We start from the raw sequence: 23,428 nt of genomic DNA, 5'->3' as shown, positions 1-23,428 counted from the left end.
GGGGCTACCGCGAAAACCGAAATTCGCAAATTGCGTGTACCGACGTTGATACAAAATGCTAAGATAAATTGATTGCCTGAATTCAAGTAACTTAAAGATTCTAAGACCTTATTAAATTAAACATGAGTTTACCATCAACTTGACATGTATACTTTTATCTTAAAGAACTCATTTCTGCTTCGCTTATATTATTGGGAGAGAGGTCAGTTATTCTGTGGATAATATGGTTCATACCTTATTATAGTGATGAGTATGGAGTAATTCTCCCTGTTCATGAGCTCCAAGCGTAGCTGCCAGCTCTATCAGATCATATGCCACCACCTGTGTAGAAAATAGATTTATGACCATGGGTCACTAAATTATCCCTAGCCTGTTTCATATTATAACACATATATAATATCTCAAGGCAAATGTAGAACATTGTAACATGTAGGTATATGTAGGGATAGATAGCCAGAAATTCATATTCATAGTAAGATACCACATTGTCCCGCAGGACTCAAATATACATATATATAGGTATGCAAGTCTGCATAAGATAGTCACAATTCTCTATGTCTCAGAAAGTCTCATAAGTTAAACCTTTGCACCAGATAAGGGGTGCAGTGACCTGGTCGCAACCAGTCACATCTATATACGGATCTGACGGCACACAGTTCTATCTATGTTCGCAAACCTAGCCGCGCTAGCCGCTACCAGTCGGATCCACAGCCCTAAGGTATATATATGCATCCCAGTCGCAACCGGATACATCTATATCGATCCCTTGGCACACATTAGGGGTGTTCGCAGCCTAGCCGCGCTAGTCGCTAACCAGTCAGATCCACAACGTATATGTATCCTGGCCTCAACCAGATACATCTATATATTGGCATTAGTTGGGGGTGTACTTGTCCCTCGTGAAGGGATAGTGGTGCTTAGTCGCAACTAAGCACCCCAAGCCTATTGGTAAACTTTTAGACCATTTTCTATATAAGGCAAGGCACAAGCCGGCAGACGCATCTCCGACCTGTCCTGAACATATGCAAGTACACCCTCTGCCAGTAACACAGCTATATAAATAAATATATGAAAATATGTGCATGGGACTAACCAGTCCTCTTTTAAATACATATACTTAGCTTTGAAAGACGATGGTCTCACTGTACGAAGCTGGCGTCCAGCACACGTACCACTTTATACAAACCACTTTATATTAAGGACTTTTATTTAATGAATCAATCATAAGTTCACAAACTAACTCGCAACTTTCATACGAGCGAAAAAAGGAAGTGTGGTTTTCTTACCATAGACAATATAGAAGCTGTTGCCAGGTGTAATATATAATACATCGCGGAAGTCCGCGACACACCAACCGAGGCGAGCTATTGCGACGTAGTAAGTGTCGACATTAAATAGCGAGTCCATTCCTGAATTCTCTTCATTGCCTGGATCGCCGCCGTCCTTTTTTGCCTTTCATTATTCTCGTTAACAAGATCATCTGCCGTTCGTAATATATGCATCGCGGAAGTCCGCGACACACCCGCTGAGGCGAGCTATTGCATTGCGAAGCCTCAAGTTAGGGTAGTCATTAAGTCTTAACTCCATATCTAATTTTGCTGTATCTACATTTTCATTAGTAACATCAGTGTTCTCCTTTGTCCTATTTATGCTATGTGCCGTGTCCCTGTCCATGTTATCAGTCTTATCCATATTCCCATTCGTTTAAATATTGGAATAGTCTTCCCTTTGTATCACTGGTAAGTCCGAATCTTCATCAACTTCCATTCACTCACTCGTTGAGTTTGGTTCTAATTCGGCTTCAGATCGGTGACCTAAAGGGTACTATAGTGCAATATAGACCTTGTAAATATACTGTCATCAACACATGGTTCATCGTGAGATCTGACTCTTTGTAGTTTAGTTGAATGTTTGTAACGTTTCCTTAGACTTCCACGAGTACTGATCCATGAATATGTCTCTGTATTCCTTCATGATAGTCTCACCTCGTCTCATCCTTCTATGAGCTGTTGTTTAGTTGCAGTGGCTGTAACTGGTGCCTTACGCACTGACATCTGGAGTTCGAGACATCTTCCTGGTGTTAAGAAAATGGCTGGTTTCAATACATGTTCCAAACCAGTACTCACATAAGTCAAATCAAGGGTCTTGTGTTCACGACACTTTCCACTTTTCTTTGATGATGGTCAGTAAATTGGTTATTGTCAAGCAGACGTTTCTGTAAAGTTCGTTTTAGACAGTGTTTGACACTACTGGTACTAAACTATGTCCAGGATGTGAGGTACTCCCTCATGGTAGTTGTTTTCATATGCTTTCTTTGTGGTACATACTTGTGGTAAAGTCACAATCCTTTGGCAAAAGAATCGGATGTTTCGCGTCATATGATAAATCAGAGTGCGTCAAACGACCGCTACATCTAAGGATTCTGTAGACATCTTTGAATAATCCTAGATAGCGAGTAAGATGTGTCTCCTTACCATCGACTTCATCCAGGTAAACTGTCTCTATGTACTTCTTATTTTTTGTACTTCTGAGCTTATTCTGTTATCCTCACTTGCCTGTGTTTCTGAACAGACTTGTCCGGTTTCCGTCTGATACTTTGACTCTTGCTCAAGTCAATATTCTTTTTAAGCTGATTTTTTCCGTCCGAGTTCAATCCAACTTTCTGTATGATGTTGTTCGACAGACCCTCCCCCGCTCGAAGAGTAACATCTCTTGCGGGTCGGCATGGCCAGTTGTGAGAATCTTCTGTCAGAAATTCTTGACCGCTGAGGCATCGTTGAAAATCTTCTGTCGAATTAGTCTGTCTACATCAGCTGAGTTGTATTCAGACGGGACATATCTTTCAGTCAATTTCTTATTTTTCTTGATTCTTTCTATATCTGGAGATGTTTCATGACATATGGATTAGTCTGCTACCTATTAAAACTCCTAATAGTTCCAATTTAGGAATCTTCAGATTATCTTGATCTTTTATGGGTATTAATCCTGACTTGCCAATAACGAAGTTCACCTTGTCTTCTTGAAGTAAGTACTCTACGGCTGCATACGTTGACATAGACGAATCTGTGAAACAGTGAAGTTGGCCGTCTTGGCTATTCGCCATGTTCTTAGGTAGGCATATGTGATGAACTTGCTTAAGGTCTTCAGAACACCTCTCTTCGTATAAGCATTCGTAGTGTTTTTATCTTTAGGCAAATCGTATCCTTTTTTAAGTCCCATTTTAAATCAAGAGTTTTACAGTTTAACCTCTACTAGCATCTGTTATGTTCTTCTGCATAAGCTCTTTAGAGTTAGAATCCATATCATTTTACTGTCTTTATACTCCGACTCCGTTTGATCCTGTCAAATATTATGTACATAGATGTCACTGGCTAGACTCTTTAAACGTTCATCATTGATACTAGATAAGTGATGTTTGATGGTAGCATTATGGGTAGGTAGATTTGATTACAAAGGGTACACGTATAAATCTGTAATGTATAAGATTCTCTTCTATAGCTGGTTTAGATATATCTTTCAGGCACAGGAATCTTGTGACGATGACGTCTCTGTTACCTGGAGCAATTTCGTAGGGCACAATGCTCTATTATGCTGATTCCTTTCACCACAGTGATGGCAGGTATGTATCCTTCTACAGGTAATTTGTTTATGACCAGTTCTCAAACAGATGTAACAACAGTTAGGTATTTTACCTTTCCTTTCAGCCAAGGTCTTAAATTTCGTGCAAACGTCATTGTAATGATCCCCTTGACAAAATATACATTCTAATTTCCTTCGTTTATCAGATGCCTGCGCATTATTCGATTCACTATTAGCCTCGTATGTTCTTTTCTTAGGCGTGAATGTATTTGAAAAGGTTGATGTGTTGTTTCTAAATTTATTTGGTTTTTCCCTCATATTTATAACTCTATGTTTGATTCTCCTATCGTTGGATTTCTTCGCATGTTTATCTCTTATGTGTAAAGTTTCAGTAGTAAAGGTTGTTTCCATATCTTTAGTCTCAACGCTTATCCTCTTGGCATCTTCTTTTGCTGATATGATAGCGTTTAGTTGTTTTCTTATTTCTTCGATGGATTCAGTCTTCAATTTTAGTTTCATTTCATAAATGACGTCTTCAGGGAACTTTTCCATGAAAAGAAATCTTAAATGGTTTTGATTTGTGTCCTCTCCTAGGGACTGTAAGACTCTTAGATGTCTCTCGAGTTCATCTAATGTCTTTCTGCAATCTTCTGGCTTCGTGGCCTTCTTAATCTTATATAAGGAAGAATAGTGAGCGTCAACAATCTGCACTCTGTTGCCGTATCTCTCTCTCAGAGTATCTATGGCAATCTTATAATTGTCATTCGTGGTCTCTAAACCATCGATTATGGTTTTGGCTTCATCCTTTAATGATGCTTTAAGGTAGAGTAGCTTATCAACGTCTCGTATATTCCTTTGATCAATGTTGGAACTAAATTGGTCCCAGAATTGAGTCCATTCTAGAACGTCACCATGAAAAGATATTAAATCCAACTCTGGTAACTTGCTCCTATTTTTTGTAGGATCAGATTTGACTTGTCTTGTATCCTTATCGGCTTGAATTCTTGTATTAAGTTCAGCTAAAACTTCATCACCCTCTAGCTGTATGGCAGTTAAATTTGAAATCTCATCGGCGTTAGGATCCTTAGATAGATTGAAGTACTGATAGAGATCACTTTGAAATCTTCCCAGTATAGATTGTAGTTTGGATGCGATGATAGCAGCTTGCTCTAACTCATCCTTTCCCCATGGACGACACGCACATAGCTCTGATGCTTTTACTTGATGCTCTTTGATGTTTGTAGCAAATGTGGACAGGCGATTCAGCAGGATAGCTTCCATAGTGTTCTCACTCTCGTTCTGGAAACGCATTTTTAAACAAGTTATCACAACAGAACTCAATAATGTTGTCAAGTACTTTATAAAATTTTCATATTTCCACCGAGTGTGAATCACTGTACCAACAGGAATGTCATCATATGACAGATAAAATATATATGTAGGTAGTTGTTATATGAACATTATTCAAAATGAATTCAACTTTCTAATAAGTACAAATAGTACAACATGACTAACATGATGATGATGATGATGATGATGATGATGAACATAGCATCATGTGTATTGATAAATTCTCAAATTACTCATGGAATACACCAAAATTATTTATTATTATATTAGTTTCATATAAAATACCACACACTATGGCATTATTCAAGTATACAACTTGTTCTCATTATATCAACTAAGTGTAGTTCCCACTTACAGTACAAGCCTGTACTGTATGTATGGGTATCTGTACATACATACTCACATTCAGTATTTACTTTACCAAATGTGTAATTTACCTGACACATTCCATATGTTTAAAACACAGACTTCATATCATCAAATATTTATCATAATACTGTGTAGTTATTATTTGAATATCACTCTATTATTTCATCATCACTGTAGAACAATATTTAGTACTTATTGTCATATATGTTGCAAGCGCCATCTATATCTTAGAGATGTAAACACTGTATAAGGTTAATGAACTTAGCTGGACACGGTCTAAATTTTACGAGTAAACGATTCAACCTTTGATGAATGCAATTTGACAGTAATAATACACAATATTATGGGCTGTATACCAAGTTAACACTATATTAATCGTGTTTACATACCTTATGTCTTTGGTATAACAATCTTTATCCTCCTCCTCATGTAGAGAAGTAGCTTGGCGTAGAGACGCCTTGGTTTCACGCTCGACTCGAAAATTGTCAGTTCGTACGCTGACTACGCTGTATTTCTTGAAATTCCTATTTCATAACAATATATTAGTTGGGTTTCGTACTCAAGTGCAACAAACAATAATTTTGACCTCTGACCCAACGATAAGTACCTAATTCCTCTCAGGTATACGAATTAGTGCTTACGCATTAAATAATATAAACATGTCAAGTCACATAGAAATAAGCCATATTTCCTTTATGTAAGATCACATAAATATCTAATTATTACGTAAATTATCACTGTATTTATGATCCCGTGGGTAAGCCCTCACGTCTTTATTTATTTATTTATTTACGCGTCGTAATGGCGTAATTTCTTGTAACGAAGTAATTGCGTGACGATTTCTTTGTTATAATAGTGCATTCGCTCACAATCACACAGGATACCTAATAATCCTTGTACACAGGGTTTGTTTAATTCACATAAAAAGAAATTATATAGATCGATAATTAAAATCGATGATTCAAAGTGGATCCTATACCGCATAGGTATTTACCTGTCACGTACTCGATTAATCCACTTCCTCAAAATTTCACACATTCACAAAGTACTCACCTTTGTTTTATTAATAACTTTTCACTTGTTTTATTACTTTTTATCACTGTACAACAAACACTCATTAAAACGTTCTTCAGTTCTCGCACTTGTTCCGCCATCTTGTGAAAACGAATGAACTACGGAAATACGCTCGCGCCGAGCTCGCGACACTCATATGAAAAATGGCGCGACAAATTGAATCATCAAGTCGTATTTATTTTTGAGTCATAAAACTCATAAAAAATGCTACTTTAGATTAATATTTTAAATCATAACAATAATTTTGACCTCTGACCCAACGATAAGTACCTAATTCCTCTCAGGTATACGAATTAGTGCTTACGCATTAAATAATATAAACATGTCAAGTCACATAGAAATAAGCCATATTTCCTTTATGTAAGATCACATAAATATCTAATTATTACGTAAATTATCACTGTATTTATGATCCCGTGGGTAAGCCCTCACGTCTTTATTTATTTATTTATTTACGCGTCGTAATGGCGTAATTTCTTGTAACGAAGTAATTGCGTGACGATTTCTTTGTTATAATAGTGCATTCGCTCACAATCACACAGGATACCTAATAATCCTTGTACACAGGGTTTGTTTAATTCACATAAAAAGAAATTATATAGATCGATAATTAAAATCGATGATTCAAAGTGGATCCTATACCGCATAGGTATTTACCTGTCACGTACTCGATTAATCCACTTCCTCAAAATTTCACACATTCACAAAGTACTCACCTTTGTTTTATTAATAACTTTTCACTTGTTTTATTACTTTTTATCACTGTACAACAAACACTCATTAAAACGTTCTTCAGTTCTCGCACTTGTTCCGCCATCTTGTGAAAACGAATGAACTACGGAAATACGCTCGCGCCGAGCTCGCGACACTCATATGAAAAATGGCGCGACAAATTGAATCATCAAGTCGTATTTATTTTTGAGTCATAAAACTCATAAAAAATGCTACTTTAGATTAATATTTTAAATCATAAATACGTAATTTGTTCATTACATAATATTCAAAGTCGTGATATCGTAAATATGACTTTCGCGAAATAATTCGGTATAACTTTCAAACGCAATATTCATCCTGTAAAGTTCAAAATGGTTTAGCAATATACAAACATCTAAATGTACGATATGTCAATTATATGTGGCAGCGGCAGCACTGTATGAACAACACTATCCACAGGGTGACCTTTGACCTCTTAAGAATTTGTATTTTATTATTACAAATACTACAATTAATCATGATTATTGAATATTCATGCAGTATAATACTAGATTATGCACACTTGAACATGTTTTAGTATGTTTTGATCAGTTTATTTTACCATTTCTTTGTATATTTTAGTACAGATTTGGTAAATGATTTATAAGATAATTTCATGAATTTATGTGGGTTTAAATCAAATCCAAGACACTCTTCCACCAATTTTTGTACCGACGTTGATACAAAATGCTAAGATAAATTGATTGCCTGAATTCAAGTAACTTAAAGATTCTAAGACCTTATTAAATTAAACATGAGTTTACCATCAACTTGACATGTATACTTTTATCTTAAAGAACTCATTTCTGCTTCGCTTATATTATTGGGAGAGAGGTCAGTTATTCTGTGGATAATATGGTTCATACCTTATTATAGTGATGAGTATGGAGTAATTCTCCCTGTTCATGAGCTCCAAGCGTAGCTGCCAGCTCTATCAGATCATATGCCACCACCTGTGTAGAAAATAGATTTATGACCATGGGTCACTAAATTATCCCTAGCCTGTTTCATATTATAACACATATATAATATCTCAAGGCAAATGTAGAACATTGTAACATGTAGGTATATGTAGGGATAGATAGCCAGAAATTCATATTCATAGTAAGATACCACATTGTCCCGCAGGACTCAAATATACATATATATAGGTATGCAAGTCTGCATAAGATAGTCACAATTCTCTATGTCTCAGAAAGTCTCATAAGTTAAACCTTTGCACCAGATAAGGGGTGCAGTGACCTGGTCGCAACCAGTCACATCTATATACGGATCTGACGGCACACAGTTCTATCTATGTTCGCAAACCTAGCCGCGCTAGCCGCTACCAGTCGGATCCACAGCCCTAAGGTATATATATGCATCCCAGTCGCAACCGGATACATCTATATCGATCCCTTGGCACACATTAGGGGTGTTCGCAGCCTAGCCGCGCTAGTCGCTAACCAGTCAGATCCACAACGTATATGTATCCTGGCCTCAACCAGATACATCTATATATTGGCATTAGTTGGGGGTGTACTTGTCCCTCGTGAAGGGATAGTGGTGCTTAGTCGCAACTAAGCACCCCAAGCCTATTGGTAAACTTTTAGACCATTTTCTATATAAGGCAAGGCACAAGCCGGCAGACGCATCTCCGACCTGTCCTGAACATATGCAAGTACACCCTCTGCCAGTAACACAGCTATATAAATAAATATATGAAAATATGTGCATGGGACTAACCAGTCCTCTTTTAAATACATATACTTAGCTTTGAAAGACGATGGTCTCACTGTACGAAGCTGGCGTCCAGCACACGTACCACTTTATACAAACCACTTTATATTAAGGACTTTTATTTAATGAATCAATCATAAGTTCACAAACTAACTCGCAACTTTCATACGAGCGAAAAAAGGAAGTGTGGTTTTCTTACCATAGACAATATAGAAGCTGTTGCCAGGTGTAATATATAATACATCGCGGAAGTCCGCGACACACCAACCGAGGCGAGCTATTGCGACGTAGTAAGTGTCGACATTAAATAGCGAGTCCATTCCTGAATTCTCTTCATTGCCTGGATCGCCGCCGTCCTTTTTTGCCTTTCATTATTCTCGTTAACAAGATCATCTGCCGTTCGTAATATATCGACGCTGGAAAGGAGAAATTGGATAAGCGACACGCAACTAACTTTACGGGGGAGCCAAAAAACTGCAATACTTTCTAAAAAAAAATCATTAAAATTCCTAATGATGACGAATTTCCAAAATGAGAAATTTTATATGGTTATAGTGATGTATTCTACATTATCCTATTATTATTTTACCTTCAAATGAGCTATTTAAGAATTTAGTGTCGCTTAAGCAAAATGGTCGTTAAAATAAATTTAGGTAAATTTATCTTACCGACATGTTTCACAAGAAATTAGTCAGGTAAAAAACTCCAAGCTAAATTTGTTGTCAGAATTGATCGAGTAAAAACTATCTTATTGCAAAGTATGCTTATTTTATAGTCAAGCAAAAAAGTATATACGTAAAATTTGACAAAAAACAAATCAAAATAAATTATCTAATCACTATTTAAGGAGCAATTTCAAACTCGGTAAGCTGCTTATGCGACACATTTAACCTATGATACATCTACATTCTATGAGTTTTATAGTTATCAACTACAAGGAAAAGATTGTCATACCTACGCATATAAAAAAAAACACCCTTTGAGGAATTTTTATAACTTTATTTCAAATAAGAAGTTATGTAACGAGTCTCAAGATAACAATAAGTGTACCATTTCTATTTGAGATCAAAATTGCTCAAAAAGGGTCAACTTAATTACGAGGTACCAGTAAGAATGGGAAATTTATATTATTTGAAACCAAAATAGGAAAAAATATTATCTCGTGTTTTCATACCTTAGATTAACATTATTTTATTTTATTTTATCTGTTTATTTCCCTCGCTTGGCATTTTCTGATATTATGAAAAATAACAACAAAAAGAAAAGTACTTAAGTAAAAAAAATACTAGGTAACTTCCAACAAATTTCAGGTAAAATGAAATAAACGACAAAATTTTTATATCTGAAATTAGGTAAATGATGATAAACGCCAATAGTTCACATTTGACAGTTAAGTAAATTTATCCATATGACATTAAAACCTATTATTCAGTCAGGTAAAATTAGTTAACCGACAGTGAAAGGTTAGTTGTCATAAGGAGAAATTATCCAAGTTAAGGTTAAGCTGAACTGGCAAATAAGTAAAAAACTCTAAGGTTCATTACATCGAATAACTTTTTATCTAATCTCCACTTTTCGAAAATTTGTTGAAAACTAAGTCGTTTAGTAACTTAAATGTACCAGTGATTCTCCAAATCACCGACTGGATAAGCGACACTAAAGTCGTCAGATGGGTACGAAACCTAGTCCATTCGATGCAGAAAAATCTGGCGATTCCAACGATGTATATAACTCAATATCTCTGAAAATGTCGCTTATCCAATTTCTCCTTTCCAGCGTCGATATGCATCGCGGAAGTCCGCGACATTGCGGGGATCTTACTCTTTTACTCCAATGAAGGCGTAATTAGAGTGACAGAGAAAAATGCCCGCAACTGACGATTTTCGGTATTGGCGGTAGCCCTACAGAGTAAGACACGAATAGTGTACGACCAATTTATCGATAATCTCTTTATTTCAGATGTCGATTATGGGCAAAGCTAACAGGAAATGAGGATTTGGCGTATTTATTTACCTATTCAAAAGCTGAATGGAAACAGGTTCATTTGTGGAAATCATTCTCCATCCAGTGCCTTGAATAAAAAGGGACCAGATTAAAAAAGAATGCGCGCGAATTCAGCATATTGTAATATGCTTACTTGAATAATAAACTATGTTATTTTTATCATGTAAAATAAAATTGTTTATATAATGTTTTTTTTTTATTTTATTAATCCACGTGATTCTCAAAATGTACTGTTACGGGTAGTACAGTAAATACAGCAGCACGTATCGCACATTTATCGATATCGATAAACCGTAGGTACTAGAAGTGTCGAGCCCTAGCGTTGTTTTTTTTGTGTTGGTAGTATTGACATTGTATTTGGTGTGTTTTTTTTTTAACAATTATGGCCTGGATGAGAGTTATTTAAGCCTGTATTTGGTGTGTTGGCACAATGTACGTTCATAATTCGGTTCAAGGCTTGTTCGAGAGTGCCGACTCTTAAAACGTAGTGATTTAATACTCTTTGGTAAGTGCTTGGTCGTAGAAAAAGTATTGTATGCAACGTTGTTTAACTGAGTCAAAAAATACTCGTGGCGTCTTTATTAACAATTTTCGGCTTCGCCTCAAATTGTTACTCACGCCTTTCGCCTTTTTTGACCCCTCTTAAACAACGGTTGCATAAAATACTATTTTGTTACGTTAACTGCACACCAAAAAAATTTCCACACAGCCAGCATCGAGTAGGTAATCGATATAGGTACTGTAGAAAAAAACGGGGCTAGCACGACTCGACGACATCGATATTGCATATTTCTTTATGGGCACTCATCCAGACACTTTCTACTATATTGTCGCTAAGAGGGGCATGAAAACATATAATACCTTTCTTTGTCTCTCCCAGCGGAAAGTTTTATGAAAAAGGATAAGTAGTTAGCTAGTTAGATTTAATAACCCCAATAGTAGGCGTCACAAACCCGGTTTCACCGAAATCGGGTTTACAGCTAATTGCAAAAACCGGGTTTTCATTTTGATAAAACCGGTTTTTTCGAGTTTTTCGATTTTACAGTTTTATATTACATAGTTTATTTATTTTAAAGGGCATTTAAAAAAAAATACATTACATGCACTAATTGTATAAATGAACAGCTTTTTAGTCTCCAGCGTTATATCTATTTGCCCAGTTTTGCAGATAGGCTGCTTAGGTGCTCCTTGAAGTTAAGGCTTCAATCCAGGATGCTTCGGAGATATTTAGGAAGGAAGTTGTGTCGGCGAAGATCTCCCCTGAATTTTACTCTCAGTTCCTTATTGGTTAGTTTGTTTCACTGGTGAAAGCAGGACACCTCAGTCTAGGAAGTGCTGGGGCACAAATGCCACCGAGAGAAATAGTCTTCTAATAGATCCAGGTCCTTTTCCTGGGTATTTTGTTCCATTTCCAAGCTGTCTTCTTGTGTCACAAGGGCCAGGTCATCAGCATAAGCAAACTTCCGCGAGGCGGTGTTAGGCAGGATACGACTCAACCATCGACATCGGTATTTACTTTCGGAATTTACTTTATCGGTATCGGTATACCATAGGTATTTTCAGACCCATAGGTCTCCAGGAGGAGGATTTTCCACACTCTCAACACCGCCTAGTATTAGTTATCATAATAACTAATACTAGGCGGTGTTGAGAGTGTGGAAAATCCGCTAGCAAGTACAGCTCGGCGAGCACTGGGGTACCATCTATTGCTCTTGTGTGAAGACTAAGGTCCGGGTTGTGGTCACTTCTCCATTAAGCTGATTTGAACGTTCCTTTGCCTTTGTTAGATACAGTGTTATTCCTATCTGCCCAGGATTTCCTATATCCCCAGCTGGTATTCAAGTCTCTAATGTAAAGAGATGGATGTTCCAAGTAAGGAAGGGGTGGAGTAGGCCAGCAGCTACGTGGAGGCTTATGTATGTTGCATATACGCGTTTCGCCGATTCGAATAATCGTTGTGGCGATGTTGTTGCCATCGATTTGAAATCACGTTGACCAGGGCAGTAAGAGAAGACCGGCCGTATGTCGAAGTTCTATATTGTTCATGGTATAATGCCGCTACCAAATCAAGTCCTGAGGGCCTACCGCGAACCACGTCCGAAGTGTTGCCTCTTTGTCGCACTTATAAATTCGTACGTAAGTGTGACAGGGAGGCAACACGTTAAACGTGGTTCGCGGTAGGCCCTCTGATATTTTACGTCGTTTATATCAGTGGTGTGTGTGATCCAGAAGGAGGACTATTTTTGTAACGGTGCGTGTAACGAAACGTTACACTATCAACCTTCATACTATTTCTGGCACCATACAAATTCTAAATTCCCTTTTCAATTTCAAATCCTACTCCAAATTATATTCAATGATTTTTATTTTCAGTTCGATCACATACTCCGATCGATCAACATCATAATTTATTGTAACAGACTGTACTTCAGTTTTCTAAATACGACCGTTAAATTGTGATTTTATTAAGTGTAACGTTTACATTAAGTGCTGTGCGGTACTAAGTGCTCGTCTAGTGGCCCTGCACACCTTCCAGACACCTACATTATTATCAAGGCACATTATTGTAAGTTATAGTAACTTTTAACCCTCTATGTAAATTACGAGAGTGTTTTTATACATAGTTAACACGTGACCTGTATTGTTACAGGTGCTTTTATATTTAAATTAAATAAATACCCACTCGTCCTGGATCCTGTCTTTGATTCCCGTCATCCCAGTGAGGCTCCCCCATCTGCCCCCTCACAATTTTAACACCGTTGTCATATAATATTTTGCTTAGGCATTCCGTTTTAGAATTGCTGACTTAGTTCAAAACTTTATTGGTGGAATTTGATGGTCTTGGTAAAGATAAAGTACTTAAATAGAAATGTCGTGGAAGACTAATATTTTAAAGCATTGAACCTAAAAATACTTGCTTATTTTACAAATTATACGTAAAATCGAAATCACCGAAAAAACCGGAAACCCGGTTTTACAGTTTCACAAAAACCGAAAAACCGGTTTTCTAAAATACGCACGGTTTTGTGACCCCTACCCAATAGGTTTCTCCCGCGCGGGTCAAAAAACCTACCAGCCTGCGAACAAGCCGCGAAGTGATAGTGAAATCAAGCGTCCCCATTCGTGTGTCAAATTCCTATTTCACATAACATCTTTAATTTTATTATATTTAGGAAACTAGATTTTATCGCGCACCTACATCCTACATTCCACGACTTCAATAAGAAAAAAATACCTATCAAAAATATGATTTAAGTACTTACAAAAATATTTAAAATATATTTACTTATTTCAGCCGCTTACATATATATGTTCTTAAATAAAATTTCTTATCCTATAATACAGATCTTTCTGCACCAAGTAAAATCAAGAGGTTTTAAGAAAGTAGCTTGTCTGGAAGTTAATTATGGGCTGAAGAGGAACGAGCACTTGCCATCTTAAAGATGTATTGACGATAGCTCCGTTTGACGGCGGTTTTCTTCATCTGAAGATGTTGTTGTTTCTGTAACAAAAATTATGTGAATTTTGCAGCTATACTAAGCTGTATGCCCTTGATGTATTTGTTAAGCTACTTTATATTGATAGATTTAATAATCCCTTACGATATATTTTTTGCTTGGCATTACGAGATCTATTAGACCAAGCTAAGTTGGCAATGATTTTGATAGCCCAGACTGTGCAAATGTTATTTTAAAGGTCAAACTTCTATTAGCCAGTTTAGACTCGCGGCTCGCGGCTCGGCTCGCGGCGCGTCTCGTGGCTCGCCTCGACACACTCGCGTTCGGCTGTCATTCGGTTACAAACCTTATGCCGTGCCGTTAGTGTTTAAATTATATTAGCTCGACGAGCTTACGAGCCACGAGACGAACCACGAGCCCACCGCTCACACTCGCGTCTCGTGGCGCGGCTCGCGGCTCGTCTCATGGCTCGCGCGAGAATGTAAATCGCTTGTATGAAATGATGACGTTTAAAGGCCGTAACACACTATCGCACCGCACCAAGGTTATTGTGCGACGCACCGATAAGTAAGAGCGAGAAAGCGATATCTCTTTCTCTTACTTATGGGTGCGTCGCCTTGGTGCGGTGCGATAGTGTGTTACCACTATAAAAAAGAACACTTTTACTAAGTAGGTAATGACGTACGGACGAAAAAAGTATCATGCTATCTAGGTGCTAGGGGAACCACAACCTGTAACTGTTTAGGTAGACAGCTATAAGTAAGTAAGTACCTACTTATTATAGTAATTTTTGCGATACGTACAGATGTAGTGCGTACTTGTTTTCTTTCGATTTTCTCGGAAACGTTCGTATTTGTCATGCTACTTCAATCACCCTCAGTACTTTTTGTGCCGAGATTGACTGAAATAGCAAACACGTTCGTAACGTTTCCGTGAAAATAGGTACGAAGGAAAATAATTATGCACTACATCAGTATTTAGTTATTGATCTGAGTTAAATTATAATAATTCCAATAGGGGATATTACTGCAATGTTCTGCCGCCAGAGTGCAGCAGTGGTACTCTAGTAAATTCATAGACTAACTTATACATACTGTGCCTTAAACTGTTTTTTGACAAGTTTTCACAGACAATAAAATATGACATTGACGCATCAAGGCGGTTTGTTAACAAGGGCCTACCGGTAAACGCGAAAATCGAAATTTAGTTATCTGCCTCTTTATCGCTCCAATATGCAAGAGTGATAGAGAGGCAGAAACCGAACTTTCTATTGTCGTGTTTCACGGTAGGCCATGTGACGTATGATGTGTCATTGATGTTTGTTTACTGTATGTGTACTAGTTACGCCACCTACGTAGAGCTTTGCCTAATATTCCCTATTCCTAACATAGTTCCTAACAAAACTATGGCGTGGAAGTGCTTGTTCAATAGCAACATTCGTAAACGCGAGGCAGTGTTTTTTTCTTAAATTTGACATCAGTCACTGAAGTATTTGCCGCGCTTCAACGAAACGAATTTAATTTAATTTTATTTAGGCCATATTTAGGCAAATTAGAAAACAGATTAGGCAGAACAAATGTAAGGAAAGTCTACGAAAATGTAAACTGTATTTTCATTGGGTAAGAACCTAGGTAGGTATATTGTTACATTACAAAAAGGATGCCAAAGGTAAGTTGGATTTTGCATAATACTTACACTTATTGTAGTTAAATAACTTTACTTACCATCTTTGGTCAATAACCTGGGGCCGGTCAGTGCGATGAAGATGGCTCCCATAGGAGCTGAAATGACGACGCTAAGGACGCTGACAGTCAAAAGTGCTTTAGCATAGACTAACTCCTCAGGACCACCAGAACTATTTCCGCTGTTTATTATGTCTAACGCTGCAGGGCCAAGTGCCGCCTAAAATGGAATGGTAATTATTTATATCAACATTATTTATACAAGGTAAAATAATTGTAAATAGTCACCTGTAACTTGAAGTATCAGTAAGATCATTCTTTTTAACTTCTATAAATATTCATTTTCTTTGTGAATATTTTTTTTACATCTCTTTACCAAGCTCTGATGGCATGGCATTTATAGTGACATTAAAACTTGCCTGAACAGTAGCCTTAGCCATCCATGCTAAGCCAATAAATAGTTTCTCCTTTACGTTCAGCCCACAGCCAAAGCTGACCAGAAGTGTAGAAATTAATCGCAATACTAGGCAGATAATCAGGCAGACCGCGCCCATGGCTACCACTTGTGGGTCCAGAGCACTTATCTGAAAGTACGGGCAATGGTACCTAATTGATACAATGTGTGTTGTTGAGATCTGGTGAGGGCATTTATTTGTGTATTTATCACAAATATTTGTTCTTGTTATGGGTTTCTTTTGTAGGTATGTATATGTATAAGTTTATATTTTATATATCGTCATCTAGTACCCACAACTCAAGCCTTATTCAACTTACTGTGGGACTAGTTCAATCGGTGTAAAATTGTCTTATAATATTTATTTATTTATTTTACTTAGTTGTATAATACTTATATAAGGTTGTACCTATTCGAATTGGTGAAGGGAAACATAGTAACAAAATATACACAGCATAGCATACCTTTAGAAATTCGATAGTTGATGTGAAGTAGGTACTCAACTCTCACTGAGGAAACAACGCCCCACACATAGCCAAGCCAATGTATAAGAGGAATTTCCTTAAAAAATCTTTAACATCGAAATTGTTAATGATACTTGCCGTTATTTGGGCTCCAGTAAACGCAAAGAGTATTGGCTCAAAGAAAATCCATAATATTCTGAATATATTGCTTACTGGATTCTTGTTAACGGGCCAACCTTGCTTTTCCCAATAATACGCTGCGATAAATCCAGAAGAGACAATGGCTAGTGGACCTGGAAAAACATAAGTGGTTATACAATAGTAGCAATTCGTGTTTAACTTTAGCCAGCCAATCAAGTAAGGAATGTACCCATATAAAAACTCGCTGTCTAATATCTATTAGATACCTGAACCGCTCCATCCAATTAGACTTGATATGAATAATGAGAACAGCCCGCCCAGAAACAAGGCCAGAAATCTTAAAGGAACCACGTAAACGTCGTCTTTTTCCGGAATAACGGAAGTCATGGCACCCCACAAAGATCCGAGTAAAACGCCAGCGACGATGGATAATGGGCCCTGAAAGAATATTACTGGTTTGAAAGTTGTAATTTGTGACACTGGTGACAGAAATACATGAGGATTCCTGGGATGACGTCGTGCCTAACAGTTGGTGAAGAACAAATTTGATTTCTGCAGTCACATATACCTTTATGATGTTCCAAGTAACGGACCCAGTGGAAAACATGGCATTAAGTATAATTGAGAACACAGCTACGCTGACCGAGTCGTCGATAGCAGCAGCCGCGAGCAGCAATGTCGGTATACCTTTAGCGACTCCATATCCTTCATCCTTTAATCGGAACAGGCATGGAACTACAACGGCAGGCGACACTGAAGCTATCATAGAGCCTAGGAGGAAACCTGAAACATGAAAAAAAAAGGCTTTTTATCTTGTAAGTACTCAATGAATTCTAATAGAATTCTATTTTTCTCTTGGTATTATGGTCTGAATTTTCATAACCAAATGAAAATGACACTCTGCTAAAACAGAATCATCCGTTATGCGCTGTTCTATTCCAACTTTGTTATGGTTTCCAGCTATCTTGATCAGATGGTTAGACCGATGCTTTGCTACATTAATTATAGATCTACATATCTGCCCGAGCGACTACCACTCGCTACTGTCTGAGCTATGTCAAGAAAATGATTACTTACCCCAAATCCAAGGCAATGCTAGAAGGTAGTGTGTAGTAATGGCGATACATATGCACTCTACTAGCCAAGGTAAAAGGCCTAGTTGAAGAACTGCTGCGTAGTGCTTCCGTAGGACTTTAGCATCCAAACCGAGCCCAGCACGCGTTAGTATGATAACTAGAGCGACTTTTCTAAAACAAATAGGAATAGTATAGGATTTACGTGAGAACCGATTAAAATACTCTAAAACGCGTGGCCGTAATAAGTATTTTAGTAACAATGCGAAACAAAATTAGATTGCTTAACAAGGGTAGATTGATTGATGAGTTTTTTTACTAAGTTAAAAGTCATTAAGAATTATCTAAATACATTTGAAGCTAAATTGTCTACAGAACTTAACTAACCGCAAATCCTGGTTAAGTTTTCTATAATTATCGGTCATATGCACAAGCCCGGCGTTTTGAAATATGATCCCGGTCAGCAACATTCCTATAAGTGCCGGCAATGTGGTAATTTTCAGCCACAACCACCCGATTAAGTACGCCGCGATGACTAGCAGTGTCATGCTGAGAATTTCTCCGTTTAAACTTACCGGTTCCCCTATTTCTGCGTATAATATTCCCCATGACAGGAGAACTGGAAAAGAACAATTTATAAATAAGAAGGAAGCATTTAAGGCTGATATTTGCTTGTAATTTCATACAAAATTTTAAGGACAGTGGACCTTATTAACCTTAAATACGGGAAGGCTACTATACTTACAGAACATAATAATTAAAAGTTGCTGTGCACTTTGCCTATAAGTGGAGAAAATGGGGAACGGGAAAACCCTTCCCCACCACGCCGGTTCCCATGATGGCGTTTGGTCTTCTTGATGACACCGTAGGCAGAACTTTTGCCACCACCTTGTAAAAGACAAATTTCTATAATTGACCTCTTACTTGTCTGTATTAGCTTATTATTTTCATTACATATCTAATAAATACATATGTAATAAGAAATGTAGAAAATTCCAAACTTACTTGTCATAGGATTTTTGATGATTCTGATAGTTTGCACCTGCAAAAACGTATTAATATCTGTCAAAATATTTGTAGCAGCAGTGGTGGCCGAGTGGATATGACGTCTGACTTTCAATCCGGAGGTCGCGGGTTCAAATCCTGGTTCGTACCAATGAGTTTTTCGAAACTTATGTACGAAATATCATTTGATATTTACCACTAGCTTTTCGGTGAAGGAAAACATCGTGAGGAAACCTGCATACATCTGGGAAGAAATTCAAAGGTGTATGTGAAGTCCCCAATCCGCATTGGGCTAGCGTGGGGACTATAGCCCAAGCCCTCTCGCGCATGAGAGGAGGCCTGTGCCCAGCAGTGGGACGTATATAGGCTGAAATGATGAAAATGATGATGATGATGAAAATATTTGTGAAAGGCAAGGAATAAGCAGAAAAAGTATAGCCAGCAAACTTTTAAAAAAATCGGTAAAGCGTGATTTTATTTTTTGCAAAATTATTATGGCGATATAGCAACATTGAAAAATGGAGACTACCTATCTTAAAATTTGATGATATCGAGATTGAAATCGATAAATAGTTTATTTACGCTACGCTACGGTGCAATTATTAAGAAATCTAATTCGGTCGGTGCTAATGAAAGTTTAGGTAGGTATAAATAATCGGTGACACTGCTTAAAACTACTTAATTAATTATACCTAGCAATATGTCTTGAATCAACATCAACAAATGTGAGATCAGAGCGAAAGACAATAAAAGATTATTACCTGTGGTTATGTTAGTCATGGTGTTGATCAGATCGCTTCCTCGAGTTCTATTTACAGTTGTTTATATTATATTTATAATATAAACAGTTGTTATCAATGTTCAATATCTTAAAGCAATATAATGAAACACCATAAGTACCTACTCGTGTCACTCGTGTTCAATGTTCAAATACATTATTAATTTGAAATTTAACGCATTCACTGCCAGGGGGCGTGGCCTAGGAACAAACTTGTATGGCGGTGAACGCACATGCGCGTCGGGGGCAGTGAATGTGTTAAACTATTTTAACAACTATTCGTGACGATAATCTTACTACTACTGAACAGTGAGCACAAGTCTCTAAATGATAACACGTTAAAAACTAAAGTAAATTTGTTTTCACAGTGCGGCTGGCGACCGGCATAACGTACTACTTGGGTGAATCAACTTTTATGTGTTCAACATCACACTTACCTACAGAGTCCCTGATCGATAATACAAATTTATATAAAAGTATGAGTTTTTTTAGTATTCCGTTATGTTCCTATTAATATTTTCTAACATTTTATTACAAAACATTTTCATTTTGTTTACAATTTACCCGTTCTTTATTGGTTGTCCAAAAGACCAAAAGTTGGTTATCCACAGTAGGACAGATTGTTCCCTTGCAACAGTGCACCATAAAACTTTGTATTATGAAAAAAATAATATTGTGGAATTGATATTTAAACACATAATAATTTTTATGGATAAGTATAATCAATAAAACATACCGATTTGTTATATTTGCAAGTAACGGTTTATGAATTTCTTGCGTTTAAATTTTGTACCTTGAATTATCCACGCCATGCAGGTCAACTGGACAACCATAAATTAGTTATGAAATCTAAATATAGGTAACGTAGCAAGATACTTGACGACAAGTTCAAGTTTCTGGTAAGCAGCTATTGGCCTACTCGCCATTTTGATTATCCGAAACTCGCGGCGTCAGTCGGTCGAGTACTGTTGTAGAGTGTGGGTGGCTTTATTATATGTCCATCGGACCACTGGCATAAATATGTCAGGGATGCCAACTTAGTGGTTTTACCACTAAATCTAGGGGGAAATGAACCAGCTAGGGGTTTTTTTAGGGGCTAAATATTTTTAGTGGTTTTTTTAGGGATTTTTCTATACCATATTTGAGTAATATGGAAAAAGTTTTCACGATGTGAGAAGCTACATACCTACTATACTGTGAATGAAACGTTATCGATACCATAGGGCATAGTGTATACTGAGTGTATACCACCTGTGTTGCTTGAACTCGCAAGTTCGACTGACACGGAAATACACGGCTGAACGTTCGGATTTACGCTACACAGTGATTTGTAACGTGGTTGTATGATCTTTCGTCGCTTTAAAGGCGGTTTAGACCATACTTTTGGTCTGGCCCCCTTGTCGGGTCGGGAGGTGTTAGGCCGGCCACATACATACGGAATTTTTACCCGGTTTCCTTACGAAATGACCTGTGTGAACGGGATGTGGGACGTCGCTATACACATTCGTAGAGCTGTCTCGTTTGCACATGTCATTTCATATGGAAGACGAATGGAAACTCCGTATGTATCATAATCATAATCATAATCTTTATTGTATAAGCATATGTATAAGCAATAATTAAAAGCAAGCAAGTACGGCGGAGCAGGGAGAGGCAGGGTACTTCTATACGTGCGGTAGTCTATTACGGCTATAAGTTTGATCTAGGTGTTGGGCTCCTCCAAAAGTGTCGTGTAATTCGTGTAATCTTGCGTGACATTTACTACAACAAATAAAATGTTATAGTAAATTGTTAACCAACGGATGAAAGCACTCATTTCTGCCGAGGTAGTTTGGCCGAGGCTGAAATGATGCCTTTCACCCGAGTTAAACACTCTACTTTTCATTTCGAATACGAGGAAAATAAAATGCATGTATTTTTTTAAAAACATGACTAGTATACATTTTTATAGTATTTTTTGAGGGTACTTTCAATAAATTATTTAGGCAAAAGTATCGTTATTTATGGAACGGGGAGTCAAATATCAGAATGGAAATTGTATAAGTAACAAATCCCAAATTTTATACCCAAATTTCAATTGCTTATCGCAAAAAAAATTAAAAAATTTTACTTGGATTGGAACCTAAAATGCTCTAGTGTAGAAACGTATCATTTTCTGCACACCTTTTAGAACAATAAGGCCCCATTCGCACGGCAACTTTTTCAACGCGCGTTAAAAAAGCGTTTGAATGACACAAATGGTTAACCATATATCTATTCACACGACAGCGGTGGCGCTTTTTATCAAGCGTTGTTGGATTTTCGACTTTAAGCCTTGGTCGTTAAATCGAATTTAGATTGCAGACAGATTCAAGCGCTTTTTTAACGCGCGTTGAAAAAGCTCCCGTCCGAATGGGGGCTATTGATCCTCTTTCAGAACATGAGAAGTGAAAAAACTATTTAACGTTCATATGTATGATCATAAAAATGTCGAACCGGTTGAAAATCATAATAATGTACAAAATTCTGGAAAATGTATAAATAAAGAATTAATTAAACGTATAATTTCTTTTATTTTTATTTAGTGGATTTTCCAAAATAATAGTACAGTTTTAGGGGTTTTTAAGTTGAGCTCTAGGGGTAAAAAAAAATTGGAGTTGGCAACCCTGAAATATGTACATAAATACTTAACATATTACAATAAATTGTATTGTACCAGATACTATTTCACATATATTTTACCGCAAGGGTGAAATAAACACAAAAAATCTTTAGTATTTATTATGCGGCTCAAAGTTTTAGATAAGTCCCTCGGACAACTAGTCACTTGGACAACGGAAGTGGTTGTCCGTAGGATGTTTTGGTTGTCCCTTGTACAAAAACGATGTGATAAGATTTTTATAGGGTCTGAATCAATTTCAATAAAGTATCAGAAAGCACTAATATAAAGCCTGACAACAGCTTATTTAACCCTGAGATAGTGTCGCTGCAAACAGCTTACGTATGGTAATAATGTGCATACGTCATGTATAGTCGGGGTAGTGGGCATTGGCTTCATGTTGATACTCGTATAAAGTCAGAAACATTGCTTACAGAAAATTCGGTTCATTCAATTTACCTATTCGTCAAAATCTGATTCTAAATATTCAATATAATATATATATATTCTTATATAATATATTCTTCGTTTTCTGACTCTGATGACGAAGTCTAATTTCCATCAGATGTTGTGTCGCTTTCAACCACCAACCTCGATTATAAAACGTTCAGTTTCTAATTCGATTATAGGATTTTTATCGTCGATCTACATAAACCTTAAATGAAATATTAAAGTTTAAACCAAACAACTAACCAGGTCAATAAAACCGCACTATAAAATGTCAATACCGGTCATGTCAACAACCAACTTCAAAACATTGTTTATTGGAATGCTATGCAATCCTTCGTCTTTTTTAAGCTGTAAGTATTTGATTGCATTTACTACAATTTTTTCGCTTCTTTGGTATTTTTTTTTGGCATTTTTGTAATAAAACCGTTTATATTTGA

At 37.0% G+C, this 23,428-nt stretch overlaps 1 protein-coding gene across 1 annotated transcript; it reads right to left on the bottom strand.

The window, feature by feature from the left end:
* Positions 1–14,125: 14,125 nt before the first annotated feature.
* On the bottom strand, positions 14,126–19,969 carry LOC134797977 (sodium/hydrogen exchanger 9B2-like). Its single transcript, XM_063770316.1, has 11 exons — positions 19,887–19,969; positions 19,126–19,162; positions 18,866–19,008; positions 18,508–18,739; positions 18,125–18,294; positions 17,616–17,830; positions 17,314–17,485; positions 17,045–17,199; positions 16,408–16,572; positions 16,031–16,208; positions 14,126–14,350 (listed from the first exon to the last, which is right to left on the bottom strand). Exons 1-11 carry the CDS (start codon positions 19,903–19,905, stop codon positions 14,286–14,288), a joined length of 1,551 nt encoding a protein of 516 aa, XP_063626386.1. The 5' UTR covers positions 19,906–19,969; the 3' UTR covers positions 14,126–14,285.
* Positions 19,970–23,428: the final 3,459 nt, after the last annotated feature.

The sequence above is a fragment of the Cydia splendana genome, chromosome 1, assembly GCF_910591565.1.
Source record: "Cydia splendana chromosome 1, ilCydSple1.2, whole genome shotgun sequence".
NCBI lineage: Eukaryota > Metazoa > Arthropoda > Insecta > Lepidoptera > Tortricidae > Cydia > Cydia splendana.
This window is presented reverse-complemented; position numbering and strand designations above follow the sequence as displayed.